Source organism: Anser brachyrhynchus (assembly GCF_964034855.1).
Source record: "Anser brachyrhynchus genome assembly, chromosome: 8".
Classification (NCBI taxonomy): Eukaryota; Metazoa; Chordata; class Aves; order Anseriformes; family Anatidae; genus Anser; species Anser brachyrhynchus.
In genome coordinates this window covers 22,265,840-22,283,299 of record NC_137702.1, presented here as the reverse complement: position 1 = coordinate 22,283,299, position 17,460 = coordinate 22,265,840, and the positions used below count along the sequence as shown (strand labels likewise).

The 17,460-nt window shown below is 59.7% G+C and overlaps 1 protein-coding gene and 1 long non-coding RNA gene across 2 annotated transcripts; both read left to right on the top strand.

Moving 5' to 3' along the window:
- The first annotated feature begins 105 nt into the window (after nucleotides 1-105).
- On the top strand, nucleotides 106-17,360 carry UCK2 (uridine-cytidine kinase 2). The gene is made up of 7 exons (XM_080602039.1): nucleotides 106-387; nucleotides 8,787-8,946; nucleotides 9,848-9,944; nucleotides 10,731-10,873; nucleotides 14,332-14,429; nucleotides 16,395-16,443; nucleotides 16,946-17,360. Exons 1-7 carry the CDS (start codon nucleotides 289-291, stop codon nucleotides 17,083-17,085), a joined length of 786 nt encoding a protein of 261 aa, XP_080458165.1. The 5' UTR covers nucleotides 106-288; the 3' UTR covers nucleotides 17,086-17,360.
- Nucleotides 394-1,797, top strand: LOC308198861. The gene is made up of 2 exons (XR_013954250.1): nucleotides 394-900; nucleotides 1,033-1,797. It is a non-coding gene; the product is annotated as an uncharacterized lncRNA (long non-coding RNA).
- Nucleotides 17,361-17,460: the final 100 nt, after the last annotated feature.

Sequence of the window (17,460 nt, the reverse complement as noted above, 5' to 3'; positions counted from 1 at the left end):
AAGGGCCATTCCCCGGGGGACAAGCCCCGGGGGACAGAGCCCGGGGCCGAGGGGCAGGGACCCGGGGGCCGCCTCGCCTTTGTCCCCGGGGCTGGCGGGGGGGGGGAGGCGCGGGGCCGGCGCGGCCGGGAGCCGGAGCATGTGCAGCTGCGGCAGGCACCTGGCAGGGAGCCGCAGCGCCGGGGATGTGAGGCAGGCGGGGAGGAAGGCCCTTGACTCATCAGATAAATCCAGCCCCGCCAGGAGAGCGAAGGCGGAGGAGGCGCGGCGCTGAGCACGCAGGGGAGGATGGCGGGGGACAGCGAGCAGCGGCTGGAGGAGCAGGGGCAGCCCAGCGGCGGAGAGCCCTTCCTCATCGGGGTCAGCGGCGGCACGGCCAGCGGCAAGGTGCGCCCACCGCCTGCGGCACCGGCTCCGGCTCCGGGAGGGCTCCGGGAGCGGCTCCGGGAGCGGGGCCGGGCGGCCGCCGCGCCACGTGCGCTGCGGGGCCGGGCCCGCGGTGGGGACCCGGCGGGGACACCGCGGCGGGGAGGGGGGGGCTCCGTGCGGGCACCGCCGTCCTGCTGCCCCTCCTGCAGCCCCTCCTGCCGCCCCCCGGCCGGCAGCGATGCGGCTGCCCTCGGTGTTTTACCCCCCGGTCCCCCCTTCCCCCCCCCCCCGCCCCGGTTCTTTTATTTTTATTCGGGTTTTATATTATTTTTTTTTTGGGTGGGGGGGACTCGTGCAGGAGCCGGCGTGGTGCGGGGAGCTGCTGACTCACGGCCCCGCTTCGCCCAGCTCTGGGGGGCGAGCTGCGGGTGTTCCCGGGGGGCTGCTGCACCCCAGCCGCAGCGCCGGGGCTTTGCTCCGCAGCCCGGCCCGCTGCGGGGAATCCCTGCTTGCTCCTGCGCTCAGCCCGAGGTAGGGCGCTTTCTGTCCCAATGCTGGAAGAAATATACTTTTTTTTTTTTTTCTTGCCCCCCCCTCGTTTAAGAGCAAACCCACAGCCGACCCATCCACCCAGCGCAGAAATTCTCCCTGCTTTTTTTAAAGGGGAGAGCACCCATGGAAGTAGGAACACCTCTGAGATATTTCTCGCTAAGGGCACTGAGCGTGGGCCGCCACATGGAGACAGAGCCTGGTGTCTCTGGGTTCGTTCGTGTTCGGAGGGGGCCTCTTTCTGGCTTGAAGGGTGGCATAACCCAGCTGCTGCGCCCCAGCCCGTAATAACAGCGTTTTAAGAACGTGTCGCCAAGTATCCTATTGATTCTTGGACCGCAGATCCTCCTGCGAGGAGGAAAAATCCAGATATAACAGGGAAGGGATGGCGAGAGAGGATGCAATCTCTTCCATGGGGAACCAGGGCTGGGTTGTTCCTGCGGCACGGCTCTGGTGACTCAAATGCGCTGGGTTTGTCTGCTCTCTGATGCGTGGGGCAGCCTCTCGGTAGCTGTCCCAATAACATTGTGTCTGGCGCTGCTGAACTGTTATGTCTCTGAACACTGTGTCACCGGCCCACAAGGTAAAAGCAGTGATTACAGTACAATACGCCGCAGTTGTTCCCAACTTCAAAGTGAAAATGCTTTAGCAGCAGCAGGCTGCCTTAGAAAAAAAAAATAGGGAAATGGTTCTTTCTAACTAGAGAGATGTACTAGCTGGCTTTTCCTGTCTCTCAGCTTTGATTTCCCCCCCCCTCCAGTGCTTTCTGGCTGCTAAAAACCTCAGTGTGGTGCTGCCCGCTGAAGGGAGTCCAGCAGATCAGTACAAAGTTTGTGGGAAAAGGCCGCAAGAAATGTGCTGCCAAAAATAAAATAAGAATTTTTTTTTTAAAAAAAAGCAAGCTTGCTCAAGGAGAAGCAATAGGAAGAAAGGAGCGGGGGCTTGCACACGTAGACCCTCAGTTGGTGCTGGGATGCTGCTGGGATGCAGCTGCTGTGGAGGGGCTGCCACGTCCCTGGCACGCTGCGGGAGAGCGGCTCCCAGCCGGCCCCCGGGAGCACAAGGCTCCTGGAGGGAAGGCGAAGCAGGCACCTTTCCCACCGGGAAGGCGGCAAATCCGTGCGACCCGCCTTCGCACCAATTGGGGGTTGTTGTCCCAACACACCCCTTTGGCAGCGCACCAGCCCCAAGATAACGGAGGGCGTTTGCCGGCCGAGGGCCCCCCCCCAGCTCCTCCCACTGCTGCTTTTGTTGAGTCTAAGATGGGGGGAAAAAATGCTCCGCGGTCCCCCCCACGTCCCTCTCCGGGGCCGTGGAAGGCAGGGAGCCTGTTTGGAGCTTGCCGCAGCTTGTTGTGTCGTGTGGTGCCCTGGGTGAGCTGGCTCCCGAAGCCTTCCCCCACGGGCTCGGGGCAGCGCTTGGCTGGCGTTTCTTAAAGGCAGATTTTTGAGAAGTCGAATCCAAATGCTGGCTGCTGTTCCCTGGTGAGCAAGAGAGGCTTGAGGAACTTTTAGGACTGAGGTAGGAGGTAGAAACCTGGTCATCCTCCTGCATTTGGGCCTGGAAAGAAACCTGGACTGCGCTGGGCGGACAGCTGGGGAGCGGCAGAGGTGCTGGGCAGGGTGGCGTGCTGCGGCCCCTCAGAGGGCAGTGCCAGAGCTGTGGCGGCTCCTCCCGAAAGCTTGATGGGAGACAGAGCTTCTCCCTTTGTCCCACTAAATCCAAGCCATGTCCAGCACAGGCAAAGCGTGCTGCCGTCTGATGTGGAGGAGATGACTTGGCATTGAGACCCCCTCCTGTGCCAAAACCAGAGAGGACTGCAACCGCCTCACTCCCTCAGAGGGATTCCCAGGGCTGGTGGTAGCGTTTTCGTTCATGCTAAAAGCCTTCAAAGTGCTCTGCTGAAGCTCTAGTTCTCTTCTTCTACTCGTGGTCTTTGTGCTAACAGCTTCTTCCCTCCCTCCCACGAGAGACTCCTAACTACAAAGCACCGCAGCACGCGAGGCAGGCTGCCAGGCTGGAGGGGAGCTCAGCAAGGTGATTACTGGGATGAGCTGGAAAATGTCAGGGTATCTCCTGGAGGTCTTCAGGTGTCCCCACGTCAGCTGAGCTGCTGGGACCCTGCGGCTCTGCCGGCTTGCTGCCAGCGGCATCTGGTGCTGGGGTGGCTGCAGGGGTGGGGAGAGCTCTTCAAACCCAGGCTGAAGCATTGATTGCTTGGCCCCACGTGATGCGAAACGAAGTGCTGATCGCTACCTTCTAGCAGCAGGTTGTAAGAAAGGAGAGATTTACAATGGGCTGAGTGCTCTCGCTGGCTGCTTGATGATGTGAGGGCCGAACATGGGTGCCACCGGGGCCTGGTGGCTGCGCTTTTGAGATCTTTAATTAGTACATAAAGTAGTAAATGTCTGTTCGAACGTGCAGGCCTAAGAGTTTCCAGCCTGCAGAGCACCAAAACTGCAGTGTGTGTTCAGCCAGGTGTCTTCTTTGCTGCTAATCCTCAAGGCACTTCTGCTTTCAACACCAAAACTGCTGTTTGGGGCCGATGTGGCCAGGCTGGAGCCAGCCAGGAGGCTGAAGAAGGCACTGGGCAGGTGTGACAACCAGTGTCTTGGTCCCCAGGCAGTGAGTGGTTCCTCACATCTCCCCACAGAGCAGTTCCCTCTCCACACAGGGTTTCTTGTACGACCGAGAGCTCAGACCCCTGCACTAGCAAGGGTTGAGGTCCCCCACAGCAACCTGTGGGTCGTGGCCACTGTGTCACCACCTGCATGCCGGGCAGAGAAGCCCAGGAGAGAGCCAGGAGCGATCCAGAGGCTTGCGCTAGCCACGGGAGCCTCTGGAGGAGGACTCGCAGGGACTGCAGCAGCCTTGTGGTGGTTCAACACCATTTCCTGGTGACGTTTCGTGGCTGGCAGGAGCTCCGGATCACAAGGTCTGACTTCATAAACGCTGGTGTCAGAGTGCGCTAGAGACTCGTCAAACCTTCTGGTAGAACACTGCTCTGTGCCAGCCGCTGACCAGCCTGAGACGCGGGGCGTTTTGATGGGTCAGCCCTTCCCTGGGGCCGACCGAGTATGTGCAAGCTCGCTAGGGAGCCTCTCTGGTGTTGTCCCATGGGCTCCAGAAGAATATCTTGCAGCAAAAACAGGTGGATTAGGAGGGATTGTGTCAGGGGGGTTGTCTTTCTGCCCACACATCGTCTGTGTTCAGATCCTCTGCGTTTGTGTGCACCTGTTTGTGCTGGAACCCAGGACTGCTGATGCCGTGTGAATGAATAGGAACCTGGCTGTCCCAGTCCGGGACTGCTCAGCCTGTGGCTCGCAGAGGGAAAGGCAGGAGTGGTGAACCTGCCTGGGAAAGCTCTGGGTGGAGGCCCGGCCTTTTGGTACGAGAATAGCAAGTTTCCAGTCCCAGTGCTGCCGTACGCATGTGCTTTGTTAGGACTACAGAGGACTGCGTGGGTCACGAACCGGCTCTCTGCAGTTGCAGGCAGATGTTTAATAGATGCTTTGGGACCCTTCCCAATTTGGCATCTGTTCTGTGTGCCACCCCAGTCCACTGAGTGCTTCCTAATACTCTATAATTAATATAACCTTAGAAAAAATCAACAGTTTGTGTGCTGCAGGAGATGAGCTGTAGAGAAAGGCAGTGTTACAAGGGTCCTGATTTCTGGGACTCGGTTGAGTAGAATTCCCAGGTGATGTCTGGAAAGGAAGCCATGCCCAGTGCTACCGGGGGCATCATCCCAGCGGTCCCTTGATGTGACCTTAGGGGAAATCCTGCGAGATCCCAAAAATGGAGACTTTAAACTACAGGTGTGATGAGGACACCTGGCCAGGCTCCTGCAGATCACAGGGTCCTGCCTGGTGCCTGCAGCACTGTCCGGCTGCGTTCTCCCCAGTACCCATCTGAAGTTGTAATTCACAGCTACCCAAGAGGGACTGCGGGCTAATCTGCATAATAATATTGGGGAATTAGTCAGCTGAAGTGTATTTGAGCGGCTGGCTATAGGCCATGAGTGAATATGACTTAAATATGTAATGTAATTAATATATTTCAACTAAATGTCAGGCTTCGAACACCCTTCTGCCGGGTTCCTTCCCTGGCGCACCACCTCTATCCTTTCAGGAAAATATGCTGGTGTTCTTCCCCGGGTACCCCCCGTGTCTTCCCTTCCCAGCAGAATAAAGCTGTGCTTCTTCCTTAAACACTAGCTACTTGTGTGCTTGGTGCAGAGGAGGAATCCTGCAAGGGGAGCTGCAGCTGCTTCTGCTCAGGAACGACATCCCCGAGCTCTCTTCTCGAGCTGGGCTGTGCAGATACCTCCCTCTGAGCCGTCCGCGTGTGCTGCGGGTTGGTTCGCACAGCTTTCCCAGGGACCAGCTCGAGCTCCAAGAACGATGGCAGAGCGACCAGGGCTCCCTGCCTGTGTGCCTAGGAAGTCCTGCCTTGGCATGGTGTGGCTGGCATGGCAAGGGTCTGCTCGGCAACCTTGGAGGCTCAGAGGCTGCTGTGTCCTGTCTATATTTTGGTTTTAACCAGGCTCTGGAGCCATCCTGCTTGCTGGGCATGAATCAGCCCCAGCGTTTGCTTTGGGCCGTGACGAGTAAAGCTGTGTGTGGCTGGGGCATGCGTGAATGGTGGATGGCCAGGGAAGAGGCCGAGCAGAGGCAAGGAGGCCTTTCATGCCATGCCTCTCACCTTCAAAGCGTGTAGCAGAGCTAGAACTTGGGATGAGGCCCAAATCCCGGAGTTTCAGTGTTGGGATTCACGTAGAGCATCACGGCATCTCCCTCAAGTCATTCCTCTGATTGTTTCTGCGCTCCTGGGCTTCTCAGGGAAGAAATGATTTTCTTCACCCCCGGGAGGAGTGGTTGCTGGTGGGAGTTAGGAAGAGGAGTTAGGAAGAGGGGAGGAAGGAATCGGGGCCCAGGTTGCCCCTTCAGGTGGGTGCTGGGTGTCAGCACCACGCATCCCCTGGGTCACCGTCCCACCAGCGCATCCAGGCTGGCCTCATCCCAGCGTGGTCCTTCTTAGTCATGCTTTGGCCAATGTGTCCTCCTGGGCACCTGCAGGCCTCCCCAGAGCCCAGCCACCATCATTTGCAGTTACGAGTGGATTTTTCACGCTCCCGATTAACTTTGGCCACGTGTATGTACGTGGTGCTGGTCTGCGAGAAGGGGTTTGAGCAGGGCACTTGCGTCACTTACTTGGAAGATGTTTCCTGAGGCTGGGAGTTTCTGTTCCTGCTTGTAGGGGAATTTGTAACCTCTGCACTTCTGGTTTTTCTTCCTCCCTAGCGTATGGTGTTTGTCGACCAAGGGGAAAAGCTGCCTGCCCAGCTATAGGGGCGTTCGGGCTGGCATCAGGGAATGCCTGTCACAAACCGCCCTTGTTCCTGCCACAAGTGATCACAAGGAGGGGAAAACCCCTCTGCACCAAGACCCGGGGCGGACACTGTTCTTACCAGCCCCAAAGAGGCTGGGGGAGGCCTCCCGGGGCCTGCTGTGCCACTGGGCTGGAGGAGCACGCTGTGTCCCCCGCGGGGCCTGCAGGGAACCAGGGTGACACATGTGCCCCTTCCCTGAGCCCAGCTGTGACGGTCCTGCAGGGTGTCCTTGTGATCTTCCCCGTCTGCCGCTTCTCGCAGCTCTCTGAAACCCACCAGAGAAAAGGGAAGGGGTCCAAAGCAAGGGGCGCTTGCCACGCCAGAGCGTTAGAAGGTGAATACAGCCGGGATATGCTCCAGTCCCCTTGGGCCCCAGCGGGAGGGCCTACGTGTGAGCCAGGCTTTATGTTCCTCTCTCCAGCTGCTGAGGGTGACTTTCTCTTTTGGGTTTTTTTCTCACCATCAGGTGTCTTAAGTTGGGCATCGTGGAACACGAGGGTGATTCTCAGAGCTGATGGGGACTTCTTGCTTTCCAGGATCAGTAGCCTAGGCATGAGCGTGCGTAAGGCAGAATAAGGGCTGGGAGGAGCTGTCTGATGCTGTGAAATAATTTTATTGTCCATCTGTGTGCTGAGGTCCAAGGGGAGAGGGCAACTTGTGTGTTGGTTTCGCTGATCTGAAGGAGCTTTGCTCCCTTCCCCAGGCTGGGGAAAGCAGTTTCTGGTGCAGATCCTTATGGATCCCGCTGACCTGCGGGCTGGGGATCTGTCCTGGAGGCTGCGCTGGAAGGTGGCTGATTAAAACTTGCATAGAGCCTGGGAAATCTGGTGTCCTCGGCAGCTGCGGCCAAGGCCGAGCCCTGCTGCGCCGTCTGCATGGGCAGCGAGCAACGGCAGCGGCGTCCAGGCGAGAGCGCGGGGAGGAAAAGCGGAGGAGAGGCACCGTGCACGCCCTGTCTTTGCACAACCTATGGGATACAGCTGGATAAGCAATAGGGCTGGAGAAGGATGTGGGGAGTGGGAAAACAGAGGAAACGGAGAACGGGGGCTCCTGCTCTGTCACGCACGCAGGTTGTGCGTGCCGAAGAGCCGGCGCCTGGCAGCGGCTCGCCGCGGTGCTTTGTTCTGGGCGCAGGGCAGGGCTGCCGACGTGGCTCGGGGAAGCACGGCTCGCCCGCCCGAGAAGGTGGGCGGGATGCTCAGGGAGACCCCGACCCTGGCCTGCAACCCGAACGTCTGCCCAGGGCCGCGGGACCGCTGTCGGGCAGCCCGAGCCGGTTCGCTGGCTGCGCTCGGCGGCTCTGCAGCAGGGCTGGGGCTGACTCACAGCGCGGCGCGGTCGCAGCCAAGTCAGGTCAGCCTGGCCCGAGGGGAAGGGACGCTCTCTGGGGACAGCAATGCCGTCAGATCTTCCAGCTTCGCAGGCAAACTGCCTTGTCCTCCGCCTGCCGGGGCGACCTCCTCTGCCAGGCGCGCCTTCCCCTCCTCCTTCCCCTCGCCACCGCTACCTGCAGCGCTGCCTTCCGGGGCTGCCGGCCAGGTACGGGGCAGACGGCCAAGCCAGCAGCAAGACAGGAGCATGGATAGAGCCACGGGCAGGCTGGGGCAAGCGAGCCTCTCGCTGCAAAGCAGAGAGCTCGGCGGAGGGTGTTTTTGGTGACCGAGGCCAGCAGCAGCTCAGCTGGGTGTTTGCAGCAAGCATGATTCATGCGGGAGGTGAAGCGGCTCAGCTTGGTGCCAGGAGCACCCCTTTCCCCCCGGTCCCAAGTCGGGGGGATGCTGGGGGTGGATGGGCAGGGGTCCTGCTGGTGGCAGAGCACTGCCCCCCCTGCCTCACCTGGGCTCTCACTGGCCAGGGCAGGCAGCAGCCAAGGCCTCCTGTGACGAAGGAGAAGGGACAGAAGCGCGCTTTGGGGTTGACGCCGTGCTCTGATTTGTGTCTGGTGCAAGGTGTTGGTCCCCGTGCCAGTGGCACTCGTGGGGATCTTGTGCCAGCAGCCAGAGCCACGTGGCTGTTCGGTTGCTGGCTCCGCAGTGCCCTTTTCTTTGCTGTGCCAAGAGGCACCAGGATATGCTCACAGCTGCTCCTCCCAGCCCTGGCAGCTGTGGCAGAGCTCTGATAAAGTCCCAGGGCTCTCCTCCTGGTATCTTTTCATCTTGGGCTGTACTTAGGGTATGAAGACAACCTGGCCCTGCCTCTCTGCAGATTTTTTCTTCCTCCCTAGCCATGCAGCCATGGGGTTTCTGGGCTGGGGGGATGCTGCTTGGTGCCGCTCTCACACCAGAGGGTCCCATGGTGATGCCCTTGAAGCGCTTCTCCCTCTGTGCCTTTGGGCTGTGCCTTCGAGGAGACCACAAACTCCTGGCTGAAGGTCCAGCAAGCGGTGTCCCATGCATGCCATTACCTGGGGACATTCTCCCCACGTGGGTCAGACACCACTGCCCCTGACTTGTCCCCTTTGCTGTTCTTTACCCAGTCCTCGGTCTGCTCCAAGATCGTCCAGCTGCTGGGCCAGAACGAGGTGGACTACCGCCAGAAGCAGGTGGTGATCGTGAGCCAAGACAGCTTCTACCGGGTCCTCACCTCAGAGCAGAAATCCAAAGCGCTCAAAGGCCAGTTCAATTTTGACCACCCAGGTGAATGGAGAACGGCACCGGGGCCCTGCCGTGGGACGGGGTCTGGGGTGGGAGCCCCCATCCCACGGGCAAAAAGCCTTGCATGGACACCAGGACTCTGTCTCTGCATGGGGCAGGCTGGGGATCTGTGGGTGGCTTAGTTAAGCCCTTGTGGAGCTAGGAGCCTTGTGTCGCCGGTGGGGCCACCTGTGTCTCCTGCAGCACAGTCTCTGTCTTTCTGGGAAAGCAGCTGCCTGTGGGGTGGAGTGCTTGGGATGAGGAAGGGCAGGTTGTGAGCTCTCAAGCTCCTTAAGGTGCTCCTCTTCTCCTCTCTGCAAAAACATGCCCTGGTTTGAAAACCCTTCTGGGTCAAGACCAGGGAGATCCAGCCTGGCACAGCCCCCTGGAGCCACCAGCTCCATGTCCCTCCTTCAAGGAGGGAACCGTCTTGTGCAGCTGCCCTGCAAATCCTTCTGCTGAGCTGGCCGTGCCCTGCTGCTACAACAGGGGCTCTTTGAACTGTCCCCAGGCTTGGTGGGGAAATTCCAGAGCCACTGTCCCCTCGTCCCCACGAGGACAATGGCTGCAGGCAGCGAGCACCGAGCAAACAGAGCCCTGTCTGTCTGGTGGCTCAAGGCTGAAACACTGCTCCAGTCTCTACGAGGGCTGGAGCCCCGGAGGAGATGCCTTCCCGAACCCAGGCTCTCAGCGCTGCCGTACAAGGATGGTATTGATTTCTGCAGACCAGATCCCAGGCCGGTGCAAAGCAGCAGGGCCCTGGGCTTTGCAGCACCCGTGGGACAGGCAGGGCTTTCCTCCAGACACACCGCCAGAGCCACGAGCAGGGTGCCAGTGGCTCTGTCTAGGCTAAGCGCGGCGTTGCGTGCGAAGCCGCCTCGGGTAACGTTTGCTCTCTCCTCAGATGCCTTTGACAACGAGCTGATCGTGAAAACACTCAAAGAGATCACGGAAGGGAAGACGGTCCAGATCCCCGTCTATGACTTTGTCTCCCACTCCAGGTCTAACAGCCGCTCCTGCCTTGCCGCACCTCTGCTGCGGCGCGGCACGCAGCCCTGCCGCCCCAACCACCCGCCCCTCCGCTTGTGCCAACCCAAAGCTCCCACGCTAACGGCTCCAGGCCTCTTGGTTAGAGGATCTGAGGCTGTCACAGGCACAGTCTCGGGGTCTGGAAAGCTGCACGGCCATGTGATGCCATCCAGCAACATACAGGCAGCAGTGGAGGAGGGCTACGGCCCCCCACCCACACTTCCTCTCCCCATAAACTGTGTTTGTGGCTGTAACAAGTATTCCAGGCTCAAACACTCCTGCACTGCCAGGAAAAGAGTTCTTGCAGCTCTTGCTCCCGTAACTCCTCCCTTGCATGCGTTCAGCTTGTTTTTGCATGCCTGCGTTGGTCGGCGTGGCGTGACCCTGCTCCTTGTCCTGCGAAAGCGCTGTGGCATCAGGGGAGCAGAGCTGGCCCCTGCGGGTTCCCTGCGCGCAGGCTTCCTGGGCTTTGCACCTTGGCATGTAATGCTTGCAAGCAGCAGCTGGCCGAGGCTGGGGGAGAGGGGCTGGTCTGCTTCCTGCTCTGCCGTTTGTCCTTCTAGGAAGCGTACGTATGCCTGGGATTCCCTTCACCGCGGTGGGGTAGGTCTGCTCTCCCCTCGGTCGCCCCCCTGGTGCAGCAGCGATGTCCCAGGGTTGGAGCAGCGCCCAGGAGCGCCACTGTTTACCCCCACCCCTCTTGGCTTGTTTTCCCCCCTGCCAGCACGTTTTTGACTCTCCTCCTTCTCCTCTGCTAGGAAAGAGGAGACGGTGACCGTCTACCCCGCTGACGTGGTGCTCTTCGAAGGCATCCTGGCCTTCTACAGCCAGGAGGTGCGGGATCTCTTCCGCATGAAGCTCTTTGTGGACACGGATGCAGACACTCGGCTGTCCCGCAGAGGTGAGGCCCAAACTTGCCCAGTGCAGCAGGGAGAGAAATGGGGCCGAACTGTGGCTCCTAGAAACGTGAGAGAAACGTGGCTCCTAGCAGGGATCCAGCAGGGGTTTTGCTGCCTTGTCCGGGATCCCTGCTTTGATGCATGCAGCAGTGCAGCTTCAGAGTGGGCTGTGTCCTCGCGTGGCCCCGTGCCACAGCAGCCGCCACAGTCAGCTGGTAGCAGCAGAGGAGGGCGCAGTGGGCAGAGCGGGGCAGCTCGACGTCTCAGTCAAAAGGCAGCGCCCGATGGATCTGCTCAGGACCCGGGGTATGGGTGTGCTCCGAGGTTGGCAAATGGGTGTGAGGGTGTCCGTCCTGGGTGATGCATACAGGGAGTGTGCTCGTACGTTTGGCCTCTGCAAGCACAGCAGCGTGGAGTCTCTGTGCTCCTTGGCACTGGGGTGAAGACTGTGGGGGCGAGGAGCCCTAGGAACCACAATGTCCCTCTGTAGGACTCCCCACGTCCAGCTGGCTTGGCTGCACGTTGCTGGGTGGTGCAGGAGGAGCTCCAGCTCTGCCGCGTCTGCGCAGCTAGAGCCGCCTTTAAGAGCGGGGTTGCTGGTGAAGCGCCTGAGCCTCCTGGGTGACCAAGAATTAGGGGATTCTTGGGGCAGAATTCAGTTCTGTCTGAACCGTTCCTCCCCGTGCCTGATCTCTGACAGCCTCCCCAGCGTGTCTGGGATGCAGGTGGCTTAGAGGAGGGGTCCCATGCAGGTCTTTGTGCTGTGACAAGAGAAGCGTGTCCCAGTGCTCCAGCTGGGGACTGCCTGTGTGCGTGTAGGACTGTCCCACTCAGAGCCAGAACTGGTCTTGCCTGCTCAAAGCCCTGCAGCCGTCCTGCTGCCAGATGCACAGCCTCCTCAGTGCGGGGATGTCATCGGCGCTGATGAGAAGCTGCTCTTTACGCATCCTCCTTGACCCTGCCCACTGTTCCTGCGTGACTCATGCGGGGAGCTGACGGCGCACTCATCGCAGGGAGACGTATTAGCGGGTCACAGACGCACGTTTGCAAGATCCTGCAATGCGAGCCTTATCCCGTAAACAGACTATGCAGTGCAGGCCCTTGGGTACACAGCCCGGCCAGGGGGCAGCCCCGTGTTTTTGGCAGTGCCTTGTGTCAGCTGTCCGAAGGCATCTGTGCATCTGCAGCGCCCTGTGACCACGTGTGCATCCTGATCGCACTCGGCAGCGCCTGCTTCAGTCACTTTGTGCCATTCTCAGGGATTTTTCCCACCCAGCATCAATCACTAAAGCCTCGCAAAGGGGCAGCTGGGCTGCTGCTGGCTGGGTGAGGCGCTGGTGTCTCCTCGTCGGGGCAGCCTGTCTGCCTCCCGGGAGGGAGCTGCCCGTCCGTGTGGCGAGTCTCCTGGCCTGCCGTCATCAGTTGGTAGGACCACCACAGCAGCGAGTCTGTTTACTGTACGTCTCCCTGGCATTGCTGGGAAAGGAAAGCCGGCGTGTGAGATGCCGAAGGTGTAATCATGTCCCTGGAATGTAGCTGGAGGCGGCTTGTAGCAAGAGCGAGTCGGAATCCTGCATTGTGACATGGCCCTGGGCCGTCTTGCTCTCCCAGAAGTCCTGAAGAGTTGCAGCAACGGGCTTTTGGGCTGGGTGGCGGCAGGAGATGAAGTTCCTGGAAACGTAGCTGGCAGCTCAGTTAATCAGTAGCGCTGGGGTTCAGTACGTGTGACTTGCACCGCCCCCATCGCAGCATCTCTCCCAAGAAAATCGCTCCCACCAGAGTGCAAGGGCCCAGGTCTGCCAGGTGCCTCCAGCAGCCTGGTCCGTGCAGAGCTGCTTCTGGCCAAGGTCCCTCGCTGCCCTGTCCTGTGCCAAATTCCATAAAAAAAAATAGACTGAGCCAGGTGTCACATGCATTTTTCAGGTCTGATTTGAGTGATGCCTGCTGGTTCTGGACGGGTGCTGACGTGTCCTTGGGACAGTGGCCTGCCCTGCGAGTAGAGGGTGATCCCTCCAGATAGGGCTGCGGGCTCCTCTCGCTGGGACGTGTTGCTCTGGGGCCAAGTACAACACGGCGGGTGCTTGATTCGCGTTTCGGGGGTCATTGCCCTGCGGTGGTGTGCCCCGGGAGCAGGCAGGAGAGCTCTGCCCTGCCAGGAGCACCCTGCAGCCCGGGCACTCACCCTTGCAGCTCGCGGACCTCCTGCGCTGCCCCAGCGGGGTGTGCAGTGCGTACACCCTCACCGTGCTGCTTCCCTGCCCCAGAGCAGCCAACAAACAGGGTGTGGGACCTGGGAAACAAAAGTCTCTCTGTCTTGCCTCTGTTTTTTTTTTTTTTTTTAATTTTCCTTGCTTTTTTTTTTTTTTGTATTGTTTGTGCTGGGGCTTGCTCCCGCTCTCCAGAGAGGGCAAGGAGCTGGCTGGAGCAGCCTGAGCTGGCCAAGCCCTTCCAGGAGCTGGCCACGCGGCCAGCCTCTCGCCTCCCCATGTGGGGCTGCGAAAAAGCAGGCAGTGAGGCTGCCGGCCACGGGCAAACCGAGCCACGGGGACGGTGCCAAGCCACCATCCGGGGAGCAGCACGGCCTGGCCCTGCAAGCAGGCGGGGGTTGGCTGCCGAGCGGCTCGGGCGGGCTGGCGGCACGGTGGCTCGGCTCGGCTTGGCACGTGGAGGAGGCTGGCTCCCAACCCAGCGCTGGGGAGAAGCCAGGCAGCCCCTAGGGGAGAGCCAAGACCCGTCTGCTCGGCCCCGGGGCTGTGCTGGCCCTCACCAGGGGATCGAGTTCCTGCTGGACTGGGGCACGTGCCTGCGCTGAAGGGGTTTTGGACCGGAGCTGGCAGCAGCCCAAGCGCCTTGTGCAAATAGGGTGCAAGGCCTGAATGGCACAGCGAGCAGTAGGCAGCCTGTTCTCCTGCCTCCTGGCTTCCTCCCGGGCTGATCTCCTCCCAGCACGGCATCAGCTTCTGTTTTTGAGAGCCTGCTTTGCCTCCCCGTCCCACTCAGCTGGGGACAGCACGAGGAGGCCTGGCAGAGCTGCGTGCGTGGGTTTTGCTCCCCTCGGCTCTGCAGACCTGAGCTGAAGCGTGCCTTTGTGTGAGCACACAGTGAATCCCAGAGCTTCTCTCTTTGTGCACCTTTCCCCCGGGACGACGGGGAGAATGCTCTGACCCCGGTGGGAGAAGAGGGGCGCAAGGGCTGAGGCTGGGGCCAGCCAGGACTGGGGTGGCACTTACAGCGGGAAATGTGCTTGCAGAGCTGATGAGGGAGGGAGGCCAAGGCAAGCCCTTGGCTCCTGGGAAGGCTTGGAAGTGGGCTGGGTGTGCTCGGACATGTGGGCAGCAGCTTCCAGGAACACGGACCGTAGGGAAAATAGCAGGGTGGCCGGCCAAAACCTTGCTGAAGGGAAGGGAGGTGGAGAAATTCATGTCTAGGCTCCTGACTGTGCTTTACGCCTTCCCCCCAGTGCTACGAGACATCAGTGAGCGAGGCAGGGACCTCGAGCAGATCTTGTCGCAGTACATCACCTTCGTGAAGCCTGCCTTCGAGGAGTTCTGTTTGCCAGTAAGTATGGGGAGCAGCACACGCAGGAGCCTGCCAGAAAGGCCTCTTTCCCTGGCCAGCTCATCAGACAGGAGCATTTCATGTGCCGGAGCTCTCTCCCTGCAGGCGCTGGCAAAAAAAAAAAAAAAAAAGAAAGGGGGGGTGTCAGTGCTGGCTGGGGCAGGGCGAGATGGGGACTGTTTGTACAGCCACTGCCATCCCGGTGAGATCACTGTCCCCATGGGAAGGCAGACACGGCAAGAGAAACCCCTCCCAGCACGGGGTCAGCCAAGCCAACGCCAGGCAGCTCAGCAGATGCCAGCCAAGGATGGATGATCCTCGGCTGCATCTGGCTGGGGAATAGGTCCCTGTCCCCAGGCAGTGACCACCGTGCCTGCCTCCTGCTCCGGGCTGTCCTGCCTGCCCTTTTCACCGTGTGCTGCTGGCTGGGTGCTTGGGGGAGCAGGGGAGCTTCTTCCTTTGCTCTGTGCTGCAGGATGTGGCCTTGCAGGTCGCATTTCCCACCTGGTGAGAGGTGAAGGTGTAGAGCAGGTGGACCTTGCTGGGGACCAGGGTTGCAGGGCTGCCTGGGGCAAGGAAGTGACTTTGGGAGATGATAATTGAGGTAGGAAGCCAGGCTCCCTAGCAGACAGGGACTTTGAATGCAGGAGAGCACTGCAGTCCCAGAGAACTTGCAGGTGGTGGAGCGTGTTTGCAGGTCCAGCCATTGCACGCCTCTCCTGGCCACTGCTTCGTGGAGAGGAGCCTGCAGCTTGGTTCTTGAGACTTTTCAAGTTATACAAGGCATTTCTCATTCTGGAGGAACTGAACCAGGAGTTCCACAGCCTGGAAACTGAGGGCCAGAAGTGCTAACACGAGCTGAACCTGTGCCTGATGTTTCTTGCCCACAGAAACATCGCTGTGCCTGTCCGTGTGGCCAGCTCTGCCCCCTCCCGTGAGAGGGACCTCTGCCCCTGGTGAACACCAGGAGGGGCCTGGGCTCCAGGGCTCCCTTCTCCCTGTCTCACGCAGATGTGGCTCTGTGGACCAAGGTCCAGTGTCGGTGTCAGTCCCAGAAAGGCTTTTTCAGGGAGGCAGGTCCAGCTGGGTGCCTGGCAGGTCCTCAGCAAGGTGAATCCCCAGCTTTGCAAAGCAGCAGACACTGCATCAAGTCTGCTGAAGAGTTCTAGAAGGGTGAAACGTGAAACAAGGAGGGTAGAAAACAACTGCCTTGTGCCCACCCACCAGCTCTGGACTGGTCTGCTCCCACCTGCAACCCAGTGGTGGGCTTGGCTGCAGAGCGATTATGTGGTTGTGGAGCAGGCTCAGCACCCACTGCTGCTGTTACTCAGCTCCGAGCGTGTCCTGGAGATGTTTGATAGGGCTGGAAGTGCCTGGAGGTGTCAGATCACACCCTTGGCCCCGCAGGCTGGCTTGCTTGCTGATTGTGGAGCGTGGCTGTCAGGAAGCTGATCAGCTGTAAAAGCTGGCACAAGCTGGAGAGGAAACTGAGACTGGCACCTTCAAGCAAAAATAGGCCGGGACTGGCATCCTGAGTCAGCCTTTTTTTGCAAGTGTTGCTGGTAGAAAACTTCTCCCAGTTCCCAAGCAGATCAGCCCTGCATGTCCACGCAGCCCAGGCATGCCAACTCTTGCTCTTGTACCAAGTCTGCCTGGATTTGGGGTGAGGTTGTTCCCTAGAGCATCAGCTGCTGGAGTGCTGTGATCACGAGGCTTTGTTGGGCTGCTTCTTTCTGGAATTTGTCTGAGCTCAGGGAACTGAAGTCAAGGTGCAAAGTGTGGCCCTCAAAATGCAGAGCAGAAGGCAAAGAAGAGGTTCCAAAATGTATCATCAGTATCAACGCGCCTCCCAGAGGGTTTGGGCTTGGTGAGGGGAGGGACGGGACCTGCCGCAGGAAGCGGTGTAATGCCCCAGCCTGGCGGCTCTCCACTTTCCCTGTAACACAATGCTCTCTTTCTTCCCAGACCAAGAAGTATGCTGACGTGATCATTCCCAGAGGAGCAGATAACGAAGGTGAGCAGACCCAGATCTTGCCGTTATGTCCTGGTGTTACGTAGGAGGTAGCAGGGGCTGCCACGGAGGTGATTCAGCCCACGGCCACCCGAGAGCGTGCTGGTACCTCGCACGCACCGAGCTGAACCCCTGCCCTGTGCTCCTGCCTGGTGCATCGGTGCCTGGGAGTTTGTGCTCCTCTTATCAAGCCTGGGAGCCCGTCTGTGTGCAGTGCCTCCAGGCAAACAACTCCCAGCTCATCCCACGCACAGGGAAAGCTGCCTCTCCGGGGCCAGGCGTGCAGGGGCGGTCAGGTCTCCCCCTGGCTGGAGCCTGCCTGACCACGCTGGCCAGGAGAGAGGGAATGAAGTGGCAGTGAGGCGGCTCCTCCCTGCAGGGTTGCAGCTCCCCACCGTGGGATGGGAGGCGGTGAGAGCAGGGTCATCGCCTCCGGCTTGGCTCTAGTTTTCTAGAATCCTAACGCAACCTCTCCCCCGTGTCTCTCCCTCCCTTCTGCTCGCAGTGGCCATCAACCTGATCGTGCAGCACATCCAGGACATTCTTAACGGAGGACTCAGCAAACGCCAGAGCAACGGCTACCTGAACGGCTACACTCCTCCCCGCCAGCGGCAGCCCTCAGAGTCCAGCAGCCGGCCTCACTGACCCCGGGCGGCAGGCGTGAGGCTGGGGGCGGAGGGTGCTGGGGCCCTGCCACTGCCCCCCTGTACATACTGTCTGTTCATTCCCCCCTTATCTATTTAAGAAACCAGACGGAGATGAATGCCTTTAATTTTGTATGTTGGAAATGCCGAATGAGAAGCAGCCGGCTGCTCGGGAGCCTGGACCGCCCACAGCTCCTGGCCTTGCTCAGTAACTCCTCCAGCATGGAACCGGCTATAAATCTCTATAAATATAGAATTGCTCTATTTTTGTGTAAATGCAGAATAACGTAAAATTACTTGCCGTAAGGTATTTGCCAGGCTTGGTGTTGCTGGGAGGGGGCTGGGAAGAGGGTCAGGATGGGAAGAGATGCTGGGG